At 45.0% G+C, this 18,154-nt stretch overlaps 1 protein-coding gene across 1 annotated transcript in view; it reads right to left on the bottom strand.

Moving 5' to 3' along the window:
* Positions 1 to 7,729: 7,729 nt before the first annotated feature.
* Positions 7,730 to 18,154, bottom strand: part of Tnrc6b (trinucleotide repeat containing adaptor 6B) — a 234,121-nt gene continuing 223,696 nt past the window's right edge. Inside the window, 4 exon segments of the mRNA XM_051160026.1 lie at positions 7,730 to 9,886; positions 11,364 to 11,503; positions 14,417 to 14,487; positions 15,185 to 15,409. Coding sequence (XP_051015983.1) covers positions 9,499 to 9,886; positions 11,364 to 11,503; positions 14,417 to 14,487; positions 15,185 to 15,409 — 824 coding nt within the window. The 3' untranslated portion in view covers positions 7,730 to 9,498.

Raw genomic sequence — 18,154 nt, 5'->3', positions numbered from 1 at the left:
AACCCAAAGCCACCCCCTGACCTGTGCTGCTTTTTCTTCAACAAGAATTCAGACCTGAAACTTCTGACAGCTTAAAATGCAAATATCATATTTTAGGGTTATTTTCACAGCAAAGAAAATGTTTCAAAGACTTGTTATTTACACATCCTTATTTTATAAAGAATAGCTGACTGATGTCAAGAAAGGAGGAATGAAGGGTTTACACCGCACGGGAAATATACCTTGAGGTATCATTTTGTGTCAGACACTTGAAACATCAGGATTTTCTTGTTGTTTTGCTTTTGTTAAAAGGCAATCGAACAGATGGAACCCTGATAAGATCATGCCTGTGCAGCCTCGCACAGACACAGAGAGACTGTGATCAAGTCGGTCACTCATTACAGTACTGTGAACATAACATTGCGGTGTGGAAAACACTGAATACAGGCTGAACATATCTCACTTCTGATACTATGTGTCATACTAATGCCTAGACTACAGCAATGCATGTGCTGATTTATCACAGTCCCACTCCACAAAGAATTGTAAGGACAAAGTGGAGGAAGTATGGGAGCCTTCCAGTGTCCCACAACCCACTGCACTGCCAGCTCAGCACAGGTAAGGAAAGCAGAGATCAGGGACAGTAGGCAAGGAAGGGATGGGAAGCTTTTTTTTTTTTCTCCTTCCTGTCAGCCAACAGCAAGTACCAGCCCTCTTTCTCAGCTCATACTTAGGAATGGCAGCCTTCGCATGACTGAAAACAAAAGAAAAGTAAAAGGAGATGAACTCTCAGGTCAGCAGAGTGTGGCATGGTTCCCTGAGCTTAAAAGGGTTCTGAGTTCAGAGAATACTGGAGCCTGTAAGCTTCCATGGCTGCCCTGGGTTAACACTGCATGGCCAGTATCAAGAATCCTGCACCATAATGGTGGACAGGCATGGCAGACCCCCTCCCCCCCGGAATTTGCTTGGCAATCAGACCTGCCATAGGGCAGGGTCTAGGAGGTCCTCTCGCCCTCACTATGCTGACCTAGTGAGTCCCTCTTCTTCCCTTCACAGACATGGGGGTTCCATGGACACAGAAACTGGAAAATGTAAGGATATAAATCGGTTTCTTTCCCCTCTTCCCTGCCTTCCCCCTTTTCAGAAAATGCATAGTTACAAACTCAAGATACAAAATGGAGCAAAGACGACCACAAATGGACTTTGTGTGTGTGTGTGTGTGTGTGTGTGTGTGTGTGTGTGAACCCACAAAAACACAACCTCTAGTTAAATTCACATTTGCATGACGATACATCCCAAGGCAGCTAGAGGAATGCAGCCTCCCTTTGTCTTCCTGAATGCAGCTGAAGGAATCTAGGAGAGTGCTCTCCTGTGTGTGTGTGGGGGGGGGGGGGCAGAGGGGGCAGGATGCCGAGGACTGTGGACAGGGCCCTTGGCATTCACTGGATCTTTCCTTAGAAGATTGGGAGTGGGAGAGGAGGTGCGGGTCATCAAAAAACAAACATCAAACACATGAAGAGACTATAGATTTCTAGGTTTAACTACAACAGTTCTCAAGAACTAAAGTATGATTTCGGCTGCTTGTTTTTTCTTTCAAAACCTTTCCTTTGCGTGCAACAAATACCCTGTTCACACAAGTAGCAACATTGATGTGATTTGCATTTGGGAAAACCATGACCTTCTAAGGCAGAGAGGGTAAAAAAATTTACTCTGCAGAACAAAGCCAGAAACGCCTTCTTTAAAAGAATGGGTCAGAAAAAATTGCCATATCCCAATTCTTCAGTGCTTACAGAACACACACACACACACACACACACACACACACACACACACACACACACACACACACACACACGACTAGGGAATGCAGATGTAGACAGCTGACCTGGGCCTTGGCCTTGCTTTCTTATAACCTCCTGGGCCAAGACCCAGAATCTCTTCCGCACAACCCACACTGTGCAAAATGGGTGCTATGAACATCCAACAGCTGTCCCTGGGGCTGCTAGGAGACCCTCTGACAGGCCACAGTTGGTCTCTGGACTGACAAAGGCACATTCAGAAGTACTACCTTAAGAGATTCCTTGGAAAGAATTAAAGGGGGTTAGTGTTTTAAACACCATTACTGTAACATAACCCCAAACTTCTGGCAAAAATAAGTTTCAGGCTAAAATCCATCACTTGGTGAGTGCCCAACCTCCCTTTACAAGGTGTGTGACCTCTTGAAGGGTCCCCAAGGGCTTGTTTTGCATAAAGAACCTCCTTTTGTTTTTGGCATGCACAGTTAGCATCTACCACCTTTTCCTGCTGTAAGGTCAGTCATGAAAGCAAGGCCGCTCCATCTGCCTCCAGCCCCTTTACAGACCCCAGGAGTACCCTTTCAGTGGCCCAAGAAAAACCTCATGACCCACCCGAAGGCCCAAGAGCCCAGGGAGAAGAGAGGTGAATGCAGGAAGAAGGGATTTCCCTGTTTGAAGAAGTCATCCCAGTTTACTGCTGCCAGCTGGAAACAGGTCAATTATAACTGACAGTTTATTTCCAAAGCACTCAGAGCGAAAGCTGAGCAGAGGCACGCAACTCAAGGAAACACTATTTTTCTTACTTAAAACACACCACATCTGGTGTATGAAAGTATACCTGCGGAAAGGTTAAGTATCACCATGAGGAACAATCTGGCCAGGATGGTACTCCTTTTCCTGGCAATGGCTGTTTCTTTTTGAAAACAAATACGTGTGTACACCTGACTAGAAAGAGCTCCTTAAACTCTGAGGCAAACATCAGCATTTTCTGTCACTTGGCTACAATTTAAAAACCATTCCAATGATGGAGATACTTTCCAGCTGCTCAGGGCCTGGTCAGGATGAGCATGCACATGAGGGGCAGCATGGATGCTGAGCAGCTAGCTCTCCGCCCTTTGACTAGTGTCCCCTTTAAACCATCTTGTATCTTGTTCATGCCTTCCTTTGGCAGTGTGGACTGGGAGGTTTTGTGGGCAGTTTATAGAGTATTGATATTCAACTTTTGCTTTATGAGACAGGGTCTCTCTGAAACTTGCTATGTAGAACAGGCTGACCTTGAACTCACAGAGATCCACTTCCCTCTACCTCTCAAGTGCTGAGATTAAAGGCATGTGCCACTAAGTCTGGTCTGATACTCAGTTTTTATTATCATGTTTAGATTCTTGGAGTTGACAATTATTTCAAATCTAAAGAATATAGTATGGGTACCCCCTTTGTCAAATTTAAGGCTAAGAATAAAAAACTATTGTTGACAAATGAAACCATCTCTGGTGACAGCTCACCTTTGGCACTGGCTGTAAGCCCAGAGAGCATTCTTACAGTGTGTACAGACTCTGGGGATATTCTTGTATTTTTTTCATAGGCTGATGATGTCTTCAACAGCCTTGTTTTTGTAGGTAAAACGCAAAGGGGCTCTGCATGGCCCCAAGGGTCTACAGGTGGACAGTTCACTTACACACAGGCTAGAAAAGTCCTAGTAGCACTCAGAGAAGACAAATGTGATCCCAGCCAGAACAAGGTTCCCTTTTGCAGTGACATTAAGAAGTATAGCTAATCCACTGACATGAAACTGTGACAAAACTTGGCAATAACACTGGAGAATAAAGTTTATTTTTTTTCTTTTAAAAAACCAGCTAAAAATGTGTCTTTGCTTCTAGTTGACAACCTTATACTTAGAATAAGTAATGTTAACTTAAAAAGCAACAAATGGCCGAGTAGTATATGCTGAATTTTAACTCTGAGGGCAGGGAAGAATGGGACTTTCTCTATACAAAGACTCAATTGTGCCTGAATCTTAGAGATGGCTATCACAGCCAAATCTGCTGAAAACATCCAGCTGACATGAGAGAGAGAGGAGAGAGAGAGAGAGAGAGAGAGAGAGAGAGAGAGAGAGAGAGAGAGAGAGAGGAGAGAGCGAGCGAGAGAGAGCGAGACAGAGTGAGAGAGAGAGAGAGCGAGCGAGCGAGACCGAGAGAGAGAGAGAGAGAGACAGAGAGAGACAGACAGAGAGAGAGAGAGAGAGGAGAGAGAGAGAGACAGAGAGAGAGAGAAGAGAGAGAGAGAAAGCGTGCGCAAGAGCACGCGCAGGCTTGTGAAGCATTTTGCTCAGCATAGAGACACTAAGAGTCAAAATGGCAGAATATGAGAAAATAGCTTTAAAAGTACACAGCATTTGAGGTCAAAGTAGAATCTGGCTATTAGCCCTACAAAAAGCATTTCCCTTACAAGAAAAAGGTGACAATGACAGTGTAGGGCTGGAGGAATTGTGTATCTCAGGCATAGAATGTGCTCTCCTACCATGGGCAAAGTCCTGGCTTTCATCCCCAGCACAACAGACAAGAAGGGAGAGAAGAAGTATTTGCAGTAAGTTTAGGTTCAGTCTCTGGCAGGTACACTAGTAAAGTCCGTTCAAATTCTTAGCAGGGATTCCTCTTTCTTCTTCCCCTTGCATATTATCCTCCACACCACACTTAATTTTGACTCACTCCCACTGCTACCTTCACAACAGAAGAGGGGAAATTCTTAGAACACAAGCCACTGCAATACAGAGGACGGGCTGAACGGCTGATGACAGATGCTACACCAGGGCCACTGAAGGGATGGAGTCATTTTGTGGACCAGCACTGCTGCACTGGTAAGATCATTCCTACAAATGCTGGAAACAGAAGGTAAGTTCAAGGATTAAGGGCTGAGAGGAGAGATGGTATATGGACTGTCTTTTTTTTTTTTTTTTAACATGGTGTTAGAGACCTGAGTGTTTCTCAGTCCTTAAATGGGGTCATGGCACTGGGTCTCAACGGCAGCAGAGGTTCTCCCGAGTGATGGAAGACAACTCTTTCCCACACTTGTGCTTTTCTTTTGGCTACTCATGTGGTAGACAGAAACAAGTCTGTGATGCTCATGGACATATATACGTCTTCCTACCACTAATAAAGAGTTAAAAAAAAAAACTAATATAAAACAGAAAGCTCACACTTACATGCTTATAATCTATACAAAACAAATCTATGTAACGGTGACTAGCAAGCCTCTGTATATATGCCAGAATGTGCTGGAAGGATATGCTCATTGAATTTTTCCATGTATAATAAAGTCACCTAATGTCTTAGTAGACATGGTTCTTGCTAAAAAAATACCATGAGAAGGGAAGGGCTTTCCACCTTCAAAACATCCCCAACCACGTCCTCTCCTTAGATCAGTGCCTATCAATAACAAAAGCTTCCAGTGAGATGACAGATGGGCGAAGGGGACAGGCAGGGAGAAGACAGAGAACAGGAGCTGAGAAGCAGGAGCCTTCTTCCACTGGCCAGGCACAAAAAGACCTTCCCCATCGCTGTAACTGTCACCCTTCTACACATGGAGAAGTCAGCACCTATGGAGGGCACACAACACAGAAGGGACTTGGCATCCCACGCTATCAAGACAAAACAACATATTTAACTTCCTCAGTTTTTTTTTTTTTTTTTAAATTTTGATTTAGCCCACTGCCTTTGGGGCCTGTCCAGAACCACTCCAATTTCCTTTACAGGCAGGCATCTTACCAACTGTGGAGTGACTGGACCACATGCACATACACACGTTTCCCCTCTTAGGATGTCCGGGTGTATGTACGAAGGCACTAAAGCGGTTTCAGAGAATGCAGGCAGCCACCCCACCCATTCACTTTACCTGTGGAGCTGGAGTTTCTTTCCCACTGGGAAGCTTAATGTTTGAAAGAAGCTGTGGCCATGACCTCTAGCCCCAGGAGGGAATACAAAAGGAGAATTCAACATCACCGAAATCGAAAGAAAACACTCCAGGTCTCTGCCACCCAGGATGGGGCTGGTAAGCAGCAGATCTTCAAAACAGCATTTAAAACAAACACAACAGTAGCTGGGAGCTAAAACAAAGTAAAAACACTTGTTCCTTATTAGATTCTTCTGTTTTCTCCTCCTGTAACAGATGGAGGCGAAACAGATATTCTTCATGAACAGAACAGTCCATAGGTAATTTTCCTTTAGTAATGCTTATATTTAAGATTTGTTTCAAACAGTATTAACCTATATTTCCTAACTCTTTACACAGATTCTCAGCAATCCAACAACCACACTACGTACACAGTTTAGAGCCAATCTGTTTTTTCTCAAGCTGTTGTTTCTTTCTTTAGTCCTTTCTTTTGTAGATGGGGCTGGAGAGACAGGGAGAAGGGCTGCATTGGAGAACAGAGACATGGCCGGGGAGATGTCAGTCCAGCTGTACACAGAAGCGGAAGTGTGGCAGCACTCCTCGAGTGTACCAAACACTCCCCCACTCAGGTATGCACAACCTCAAGTGAGGCTGTGACAGTGCTTAGAAAACCTAAACCTTCTCCCACAGTTGTTAAGATAATGACTTTACCTGTTGCTGCTAAATTGGTAATTTTTAAAAAATATTTCTATGTATTTTAAAACATGTGATCCCCTGCAATGGTAATATGTTTGGAGACTTTTCTTTTTACATTTTTGTAAGTAAAAATTGTTTAAACTTTTTGAAGTTTCAGGAACTTGTAAAAGTTTACTAACAGGAAAGAAACAGCTGTCTATCTAGGATAAGATACGGTTAAATAAACCATCTTCAAAAAACTGGCTTCCTACCCTAGAATTCCTGAGAATGCTTGCAAATTTTAAAGCAGGAAAATAAATGTTAAAAATAAAAACAAAAACACTGTTAAATGCTCCCAGAGTTAGTCTTCATCTAAAATATATATTTATATGTATATATATATGTATATATATATACACGCACTTTTTGGTCTTTTTTTTTTTTTAAGTTTTTAGTTTTTTTTCCCTTTAAGCTTATGATGGAAGAACATTTTAGCTTCTCATGTTTATTTTTACATATTTCAAATCCCTCATTTATGTCTTGTAAACAAGAGGGGCTCTAGCACCCGGCTTTCACCGTAGTATCGTAAGGAACTCAACTAAGCCATAGTGCAGGTCAAGGACCCAACAGGCAGAAAGAGGAGGAGGGGAAGCGGAGGAGAGGGTAGCAGGCAGGACCGTGAACCAAGAGCGGCAGGAAGCAGTCCCTAGAGGCTCCTCGGAGTCTCGGGATACTGAGAATTAGCTTTCAGTCTGCAGGTGTCTGACATCACCACCACGGCAGAGCTTGAGGGTCAGTGGGGCTGGAAGGAGACACTTTGTAGGGGCACAAGTGGGAGGGGGATGGTGGTGATGCGATCCAGAGAGCAGGAGAAAGGCAGAGTCCATGAGAGCAAGGTACTGCAGGAACAGACACAACTGCAAACTCCTCTGCCCACCTGCCTTGCCAAGGGCTCCCAGACTGGCAAGCACAGTGCCCACAGGAATGGTGCCTGTCAATCTCTTCTGAAGCTAAGTTTATAGCCAATGGGGTAAGCCGAGATGACAACAGAACTTTCCACTCACTGTCTTACAAAGCCACTTACATGCATTTTTTTCTTTTTCTTTTTTTCCCTATCCATACCCCTCTACCCACAAAGACACAAGCTGAAAGTCAAATACATCAGGCATTGCTGTATCCTTCACTGAAGATGCTAAAGAAGGAAAAGCTCCCTTGTCCTCAATAGCAGCAAGTCACAGAGGACAGCAGAGCTCTGCTCCCACCAGGGGTTGGAATGGGCAGGTAATTGCTGGTACAGAATGTCGGCACTTCATGTTGAACAAGCAGTACGATGCAGACTGGGACATCCACACAAGTGCTAGCAAGTCCCCCCCACAGGCCCCGCCCGCCCGCCCGCCGTTTACTATGTAAGGATCCCCTTCAGGTTTGCCTTCACTCTTTTTACAATAAGCAATTTGATATATTTTGATTCCAACATAGTACATACGTGTTGGTGATAACTGTGGATTAAACATTGCCTCCTGTTCGACCCAGAGAACTACTACATTGATGCTTAAAAAAAAAAAAAGTCTTTAAATACCAAAATTTAAAAAAAAAAAAAAAAAAAAAAACATTACAAGGAAGAAAAAAAAGAGGTCAAAACCAAAACAAGGTGCAATACTTAAATCTTTGCTAAGTTATGTCTGCCTAAGCAAAACCACAGACACAGGAAACACAACACAGAAACAAAGGGAGACGCTTGAAGTACACACTGGTTTAAGAACATTCGATAAGTAAACGTTTCTGTCAGTGATGGCCTGGTGCTGTAACGCCCATGGCCTGGCACAGGTAATGCTCAGCTCAACTAGAGAGGAGCAGAGAGGGAGGGGCTGCCATGTTTCCAGGAGGCTGCTCACAATTAGCGCTGTTTTCCTCAATGATAGTAAGAACCAACGGGAATTACTTAATTTGCATTTACCTGATTCCTTTAAAAACAATTCTCATACCTGATGATGCAGGAAAGTGGGAACACAGTTTTTCTGCTTTTAAAACATCACAATTTAAAAATGACTGAATCATCTGTTCCCATTCAAAGTAGCAAAAAAGGCCTGCTTGGGACTTAGTCCCCCATGTGCTCAGTGGCTGCTTATTTCACAGCACAGCAGTGAGCAACAGCAGCTCTGAGAGGCACCTCCCGCCCAGCTGCTGGACGTGGCAGTGCTCAGCTCTGCGGCTAGGTCAGCAGGAGCTGGGGACCCTCACCTCCTCCTGGCTGCCGCTCTCATCATTGAGAAGCACCCTTCGTTTCAATGCAGCCTGAAGAAGTGGCTTGAGTTGCAGCGGCTCCCTGTGCTCCTGTGTTCTCATAGTTAAAAATAATAAAGAGCGGATGGCCGGCCAGCCAGCCTGCAAACTGTCAGCAATGCAGCTTTCTGAGAAATAGGGTGGGGTAGGACGAGGAGGGTAGGACGCAGGCACACACATAAGAGACAAAGAGGAGGATGCACGCAAATGCACATGAACACACGTGCACACACATACCAGAACGAGCATGCCTGGGCAGTTACATGTGCCAGAACACACTGGTATTTATCAACCAGCCAATCACAAAAATTTTCCTTTTTTTTTTTTTTAAAGGTTTTTTTTTTTTGTTTTGTTTTTAAAGTGAGGCTCCGTCAAGTCTTCCCTCCCCCCTCCCCCAACAATTCTTTTGAATTTCCCTCCCACCCAAACATGGTAGACCTAAGGACGGAAACACACCCAGTGCAAACAAAGTTAAAAAGCTATTTTTTTCAGTATATATGTTTCTTAGCAACAACTTCCATATAACATGAAAAAAGTGAAAAACTAGAAACTAATTTTTTTTAATTTTTTTGTGTTTAAATTTAAATGGTATGTGTACTTGCTTCACATTGTCTTTCTAGGTTGGCGTTCATGATTCAAGTATTTCAAGAGTGATATGTTCTCTTTTTGGATTCATATTCCAAACGAAAAAACTGAAGTTTTAAGGGAGGCAACTATGTGCTCAGACAGTCTGTCAATGACCCACCTTTTTTCTCTCTCCGTTTTCTTTTTTCCTTTTAAAAATGTATTTATTGCAAGTTGAAAAAAAAAACGAAAAGGTCAAGTTAGTGCTGCTGCTGTTCCAAAAAAGGTCACGAGGTCAGAGTTGAAAGTTCTAAGTTCAGATTGAATCCGACCCTCCTCCCAGAAGGTCACCAGGTAGTAAAGGGGCAGGGCTGCCCATCCTATGGGGGTCTTCCACCGTTGGGACTCCCCACAAGCTAGAAGAATAGTTTGGGGGGCCCCACAAGGAAGTGCCAGCAAGATCGGCCCCACTGCTGCCACCTGCGCTGCTGCTCCACTGCCCGAGCCCAGTGGACCCACCAAAAAGGTTCAGCGCAGGTCCAACGGGGTCTGCTTGGCTCTGGCTGGTCTCCAGTGACTGCCACCCTGTGGTGGGTGCGCTTGGGGTTGCTGCAGGTGTAGGGGGCTGAGCTTGAGCCAGAAAGCGGCTGACTTCATCTTCAGTGGCAAACTCGGCTAGGATGGTAGTGTTTCCCAACACACACCTGGAGAAAGGAGGAGAACAGCGATGTGATTGATCTGAGGGACCATGTACACAAGGGATACCTGCGGCCAGCCCTCTGCTATGCTGTCTTCGGGCCTGCTTGCTTATTGATAGAGATGGACCTCAATATAGACCAGGCTGGCTTTGAACTCAACCTTTTGCCTCTACCTCCCCGGGGCTGAGGTTACAGGTGTGTGCCATCGTGCATGGTTTATGAAGTACTGGGGCCTAAACCTAGGGATTTATGCATGCTAAGCAAGAACTGAGCTATTGTCTCCAGCCCACCTGTGTGGTGTGTGTGGGTGTGCGCTTGCAAGTGCTTGTAAGAGACACACAGACATAGAGAGAACATAGAGCATGGAGGACTTTTAGGGCAATGGCACCACTCTAAATGACACAAGAATGGTGTGATGGTGGATGCATGAGCATTTATTTGTTCACCCTCACCACCAACAGTGACCCAGGAGGTAAACTGAACCCTAATGTAAACTGTGGACTTTGGTGGATTAGGTGCTAATGAATATCCATAAACTGCAACAAATGGACCACAGTCGTGAGAGATGACGACAGGAGAGGTGTCATTGAGAGTGGTCAGGAGGATTATGGGAAGTCGCTGTCCCATCCTCTCAATTTTGCTGTGAATCTAAAACTATTTTCAAAACATTTCATGTCTTACAAAAGAAGAAAATGTCAGTTTTTAAAACTCCATGTGAGGTAAAGAAGAACTCCACCCATAGTAACAGCAGGCAAGCCAGTGCCAACACTAGAGCACCGTTCTGTTAGAGCAGGCACTGCTACTGGGACCTTGCTGTAACTTACTGGTGTTTGTCATGGTTATCTGTGGTCAAAGGGAGTGAACACTTCGCTGTCTACCAGTCTGACAGGGTGGGAAAGAATGGTCGGAATCTGATCCACTGTGTCCACATCATGCAAAGCCCCTGCTACCCACAGCTATATACTTTCTTTTTTGGGCTGGGTGTGGTGGTGCACACCATTAATCTTAGCATTAGGAGGCAGAGGCAGGGAGATCTTTGTGAGTTCAAGGCCACCCTGGTCTCCATAGGAGGTCCATGACAACTAGGGCTATGTATAGAGATCCTGGCTCAAGAAACCAGGCAGCCAGACAGCCAGCCAACCAACCAACAATTTCTTATCTACATTCTGCAACAGTAACCAGCTAGATTCTAACATCAAAAATAATAGCATTCAGAATGTTTTGCATTTTCATAAACACTGGCCTTGTTTGTAGTACTTATAATTTACTACCTACTTACTTTTGAAATTTGGAGTATGAGCCTATGACATACACTAGACAACCCTGAGCTAGGTAGAAAAGGCCGCCGCCTCAGGATTTGTAAGTGTACACATGACTAATGCTCTTGAGTGGATGCTTATGTCACTGTTTAAGTAAGCAGGACCAGAATTGGGCATTGTGTGTGCTTGTCTAGATGGTTGCTGGCTTCTTACACGATACTTACATGTGCAGTGCAGTCTGGGCCTTGGCTGCCTCTTGTTTGGTGCTGTATCGGATGAGGGCAGTACCCTGGGTTAGATTCAGATGGAATGTCAGCAGTGGACCATGCTGCATGCAGATCGTTCTCAAGGTTGACCCATCAATCTAAGAGATAACAACACACACATGTGAGATAATGAGGTGGCAAGAGAAAGGTAAATTCTAAGACATTTTTTTGTTTGTCATGTTTGTTTGTCATGACAGGGTTTCTCTGTGTAGCCTTGGCTGTCCTGGATTCGCTTTGTAGACCAGGATGGCCTCAAACTCACTGCGATCTGCCTGCCTCTGCCTCTGAGGTTACAGGCATGAGCCACCATGCCAGGCTACTTCTAAGACACTGAAAGAATGAGACTGGGATCCATTGTTTCTATTTTGTAAATAAGATAAGTCTTTATAGAAACAGCTAAAAATAAAAGTATAAGATTCAGCCTATGATCTGCTTTTAAAAAAGAGAACAACAAGTGTGTACTCAGAGAGAAGACGAGAAAAGCACCCTGAGCACCTGACAGTTAAACCTGCCCACTCCAACACTGTCACACTCCTCCAGCCACACACAGGGACTACTTCCAGCTCCTTTCAACTAAGCCCACCTGACGCAAGGCTGGAGGAGATTATGGTAGTCTCCCCAATCCAGGAGTTATACAAACAAACCTATTTACTCTATGGATTAATTTTACAAGATCTTTAACCCATTAAAATTTTTATTTATTTATTTTTAGTTTTTCAGGATAGGGTTTTTCTGGGTTACCTTGGCAGTCCTAGGCTCACTTTGTAGATAAGGCTGGCCTTGAACTCACAGCGATCCACCTACCTATGCTTCCCAGGTGCTGGGAATAAAGGTGTGCGCCACCACGCCCAGCTTTAATCCATTTATTTAAAAGCCTTCATCCCACTATTTCAGTTCCCCTCATTGGAACAGATATGCTACAGTTGGGAATGACTGAGAAGCTGTGTAATGTGTGAGAGCCAGTGGTGGAGCAACTGCCTGAAGAAGAAAACCCAGCAGTTCCTGGTAGCTCTCCACCAAAAACCATCAAAGAAAACCCTGCCGGCATGTTTGGTGAGGGACATCACCTGCATGCCTTTGTCGGCATATGGCGCACATGCATTTCCAGGAGACTGATGTCCTTCAAACGCAGTTTTGGTGATGGAAACTCAACTGAGCATGTACCGACTTTGCTCTACTGACAGCTTCAGCTGGAAGTGACACCGTCTATTCACTAGGCAGCCTTAATAGTTAAAGGAATCAACTCTTTCTGACAAAACCACAGCCAGTACCACTTTACTTTTATTATATGTGTAATATACACTATTTTTAAAAAAGATTTATTTATTATGTGTACAGTGTTCTCCTGCATGTAACAACTACAGGCCAGAAGAGGGCACCAGATCTCGTTATAGATGGTTGTGAGCCACCATGTGGTTGCTGGGAATTGAACTCAGGACCTTTGGAAGAGCAGTCAGTGCTCTTAACCTCTGAGCCATCTCTCCAGCCCACACTTACTATTTTTTAGTGGATAGGAGGAGTAGTGACTGGGTAGCTAGCATGCTTAGGCTCTTTTCAAAACTGGGTATCTCGCCGGGCGCACACCTTTAATCCTAGCACTTGGGAGGCAGAGGCAGGCGGATCACCGTGACTTCGAAGCCAGCCTGGTCTACAAAGTCCAGGATAGCTAAGACTACACAGAGAAACCCTGTCTCAAAAAACCAAACCAAACCAAACCAAACCTGGTTACCTCTTATTGCTTCTCATCCTACCCACATCATAACCACTACACAGTGTGATCTTGAGCATTACCATGCTTGGCTGTTCATACTGGGGTTGAAGTCAGAGGCAAGAGTGCTTGCTGACCGTGTAAGAAGCCCTGGGTTGGATCCCAGTATCAGTATCACTCCTGTCCCCACACATGACTCTTTACAGTTTTGTCAACTATTAGCTAAGGAAACAAACCTGGACATTTCCTTCTTTTCCTCTCCCCCCACCCCCTTCTCTTTCTCTCTTTCTTGACTACATAGCCCTGGTTGACCTGGAACTCTCTATGTAGACCAGGCTGGCCTCAGGAGATCCATCTACCTCTGCCTCCCAGTGGCATGCAACACCAAACCTGGCCTTAAACTGAGACTTCTGAGCTGATCAGACATCATGGTAAAAAAAATTCCTTTCTCAAATGTGCCTAGAAATAGAGTCTTGTGATTTACCTGCCATTAATAGGTTAACTGGGCAAATAAGTTTATAGCAAACTGCATTTGCCCACAGAGAATCCAAACAGACCCTAGCATGCTAAAGGGTCTGAGAATCTCACAGTGCCACTTTACCAACTGAGCCCCTGCTGGTAACATTTTATTTGGTTCCGGATTCCAACTAGCATATCTACACAACACACTAGCTCTTCAGCAGGTCACACAAACTCACTCTCACTGCTATTTAGACTCTTCTCATCTCTAGAATTATGTGAGTGTGAGGCCTGGAGGCCATGAAGTAAACGAGCTCTCTTTATAGACTAGAGGAGGGCGTCAGAGCTTCTACATCCAGACTGACCGGCATCTGATGTAGGGGCTGGGAACAAACTTGGGTGCTCTGCATCAGCAGCAAACTTTTTTTTTTTTTTCCTGAGACAGGGTTTCTCTGTGTAGCCTTGGCCATCCTAGATTCACTCTGTAGACCAGGCTGGCCTCTGGCCTCGAACTCAGTGATCCGCCTGCCTCTGCCTCCCAGGTGCTGGGATTAAAGGCGAGGGGCAGCAAACTTTCTTAACTGCTGAACCATTCTCTAGTCTCATAAATGACCCTTCAGAGCTACCAACCTCCTCCACTCTGTTTCTTCCCTTTTATTTTACACAAGAGCCCCATGTACCCCTAAAACTTGCTTTGTAGACCTGGCTGGCCTTGAACTCACAGACATCTACCTGCCTCTGCCTCTCAAGTGCTGGGGACTTAAGGTGTATGCCACTATGCACAGCTCCTCTCTCTTTAAACAAAATCAACACTATCTAGAAAACCTCAAGAAAGCGAGGTTACCTGTGGAGTGAGATTGTGTAGAACCAGCCAGTAACTAGGACGTACAGAGCCACCATCACTCCAGGTAGAGGCTGTAAGGAAGAATGAGGGAAAGTGAAAACACACACAACCAAACCAGCAAAATTCTCAGGGAACCACAAAGGGGACATTTTCATGCAGACCATATGTCCTCTCACCCCTAACCCCCCTCCCCACCCCTGGTTTTTCCAGACAGGGTTTCTCTGTGTAGCCTTGGCTGTTCTGGACCCTCTTTGTAGACCAAAATGGCCTCAAACTCACAGAGATCCCCCTGTCTCTGCCTCCCGAGTGCTGGGATTAAAGGCTCATGCTACTATGCCTACCATCTCTCTTTTTAAACCTAACCCTGACCTTTTTGGTCTTTTCTAGTCCTTGACCCCAGTGAATTCAGTCACTTATTTGTGGGACAATATTCCCTCCCAGTGCCCCTCATCTATAGTTCACCCCTCCCCCTCTTTTGGTTTTTCGAGACAGGGTTTCTCTGTGTAGCCCTGCTGTCCTAGACTTGCTGTGTAGACCAGGCTGGCCTCGAACTCACAGAGATCCACCCGCCTCTGCCTCCTGAGTGCTGGGATTAAAGGCGTATGCTACTACGCCCAGCTATAGTTGCACATTTTTACTTTATGTAAAATGGGTCCTTTCATCTGGGCTGACTGCGACTTTTCAATCAAAAGTTGCTTTTTCCTCTTCCAGACAACCACTCTCTCCTCCATATCCTTCCCATGGTCCTGCACAGCCGACCATCCTTACCCGAGGCAATCCGAGAGTCCTGTGTCCCCCATCCCCGGACTGATCGGGGTGCTGTGCTGCTCCAGGGAGATGCCGGTTTGGGGTTGGTCAGGCCAGGAGGTGGGCGGGGCAGCGGTGTAGTGTTCCTGGAGGAGATGTGGTTTTTCCACATCTTGTTGGAGAGATGAGTGGGGTTGTGTCCTATGGGATCTGGGGACCACGTGGATTTGTAATCAGGGAACTTTGCTGTGAGAAGAGAAAAGTTGGGAATCAGTCAGGTTAGATGGGCACCTGCCCACAAATAGACACAGACAGCACATGTCTGCATACAAACATGTCTATATTTGTATTTTATAAAGTCACAGTTCTGAGGCTGAGGCAATCCTGGGCTCCATGAACTTTCTTTCAAAAGAATTGAAAAGTAGCAAGAAGCATACATTTTAAGACCATCAATGTGAAAATAACTGTTCTTTGAGTATGTTGAATATAAAAATTTAAAATGACTCTAAACTGACAAAAGTCCTCATGTGAATTGAAGATTTAATGAGGTAGCTAATCTCCCACTACTTCCTTGGGTAAACACAACTTGAAAGAGAGGGCAAACTCATGAAGAAAGTATTCCTAAAGAGGTCAGGATAATAGACAGGGTCAGAATGCCAACACCACAGAACTAGAGTCTCATAAATGCTTACTGAATGCCCCCCCACCCCCCGGCCCAGAGTTATGCATCACTTGTGCCTTGATACATCAGCCACCAGCATTATTTCCATCACCTACATACTGGCTCACAACCATCTGAACTCCAGGGGAAGCTCACTCTCTCTTTTGACACCTATGGGCGCTAGCTGCATATGTGATACACATACATGCAGGCAAACACTCACACACATACAATAAAATAAACGAGTCTAAAAAAGCACATTACATCAAATAATCACTACTGCTTACTATGCTTAAGTCAATGGACAGCACTGTGGGTAATACAATTATCTTGCAGAGCGTCTGGTTTTGATGGGAGACAGAACTAGTAACCTTGGCAAGAGCGCATATGTTCAGTACACAGAAGAGAAACCTTAGGGGCCAGCAGAGACCTATCTGCTAAGATAGGTCTGAAGGGTTCACATCAAGGGATAGGCTCAGGAAAGCAAGAAAAAGGAAATCCCAGTTCAACATAAGCTCCTTGTATGAGTACATCCCCTTGCAATTTTCTTTTTTTTTAATTTTAAAATATTTATTTATTATGTATACAGTGTTCTGCCTGAATGTACACCTGCAGGCCAGAAGAGAGCATAAGATTACATTATAGATGGTTGTGAGCCACCATGTGGTTGCCGGGAATTGAACTCAGGACCTCTGGAAGAGCAGTCAGTGCTCTTCACCTCTGAGCCACCTCTCCAGCCCTTTCTTTCTTTCTTTCTTTATTGTATATGAGTACTTTATCTGCAGAAGAGGGCATCAGATCACATTACAGATGGTTGTGAGCTACCACGTGGTTGCTGGAAATTGAACTCAGGACCTCAGGAAGAGCAGGCAGCACTTTTAATCCCTGAGCCATCTCTCTAGCCCCTCTCCTTTCAATTTTCTTTCTTTCTTTTTTTTTGGTTTTTCGAGACAGGGTTTCTCTGTGTAGCCTTGGCCATCCTAGACTCACTTTGTAGACCAGGCTGGCCTCGAACTCACAGGTATCTGCCTGCCTCTGCCTCCCGAGTGCTGGGATTAAAGGCGTGCGCCACCATGCCCAGCTTCTCCTTTCAATTTTCATGGGAGCAGACAAAGAGGCCACAGGGACACTGTGGCTAAGTAAATTGCAGTAGCGTTGCTATGAGAATCAGCGCAAAACCAACAAACAATGCCTGGCTGTGGTGGTGCACACCTTTAATCTCGGCACTCGGGAGGCAGAGGCAGGCAGATGTCTGTGAGTTTGAGTCCAGCCTGGTACAGAGTTAGTTCCAGGACAGCCAAGGTTACACAGAGAAACCCCATCTCCAAACAATAAAACAAAACCTAGGGTGAGAATGGAGCAAGAGCATTGGAAATGAAATATATGACTTTGAAATATATTTACTGAGAGAAAGCCTGGGGTCCAGAGAGGGAGGGAGGGAAGAAAGGTGGAGAAAACACTAAGGGACTGAGGCAGGGAGGAAAGACAGTTCTCAGGATAGGAAAGTTGAGTCTTCCTCCAACTGCAGGAGGAAAATTCGTGGGATCTGGGCTTTTATAGGAAACAGAGAGTGAGGGAACAGAGAGTGCCAGAGAAGGAAGCGCATGCCTGTGTGGGCAAGCCGCTAAGGGCTGAGGCTGAAGAGTGCTTCAGAGGCCAAGGAACAGAGCCCACTAGGTAACAAGCTCTCTCAACGCTTTTTATAGTCATATAGTAAAGCATGTGAGGAGTGAGGGGAAGAGGGGTGAAGGTAGGGGTCAGCCTGGTTCACAGTGAATGTAAGGCTAGCCTGAGCTGTATGAGACCCCATGTCAGAAAAAAGAACCCAAAATATTCTTTAATCAAATAAACAAAAGGAAAAATTGGACAGAAGTTTAATTTTTGTTTCGTTATTATATTATGGTGTATATGTCTAAGTGTGAATGTGGGTGTAGGTGCGCATTACAGGGTGCATGTGTGGAGGTCAGAGGACAACTTTTTGGAGTTGGTTCTGTCCTTCTGTGGGATGTCGAGTTCAAACTCAGACTGACAGGCTTGTGCAGTGGGAGCTTTTACCTACTGTCAGCTTCAGTGTAAGTTTATAAGTAAATAGTGTCCTATCAAGTGTAACACAGGGAGGGAGCTGGGGACAAGGACCCCTGAGGCACTTTCTCTGTAGTGTAGACGCAGTTCTGAGGCAAAATGTAACAGTACTTTTGTTTGGTCTTTGACACAGGGTTTTTCTACATAACCAAAGCAGCCTGCAGGGAATCATTTACAATTACTCTGTCTGTATCCAGATCTTTGGATCTCATTTACCTACAAAATGAGGGTAACCTATTCACACAGTA

Source organism: Acomys russatus, chromosome 17 (assembly GCF_903995435.1).
Source record: "Acomys russatus chromosome 17, mAcoRus1.1, whole genome shotgun sequence".
In the NCBI taxonomy this organism is placed as follows: Eukaryota; Metazoa; Chordata; class Mammalia; order Rodentia; family Muridae; genus Acomys; species Acomys russatus.
The sequence above is the reverse complement of the archived record's forward strand: the minus strand, read 5'-3'. Positions and strand labels throughout refer to the sequence as shown.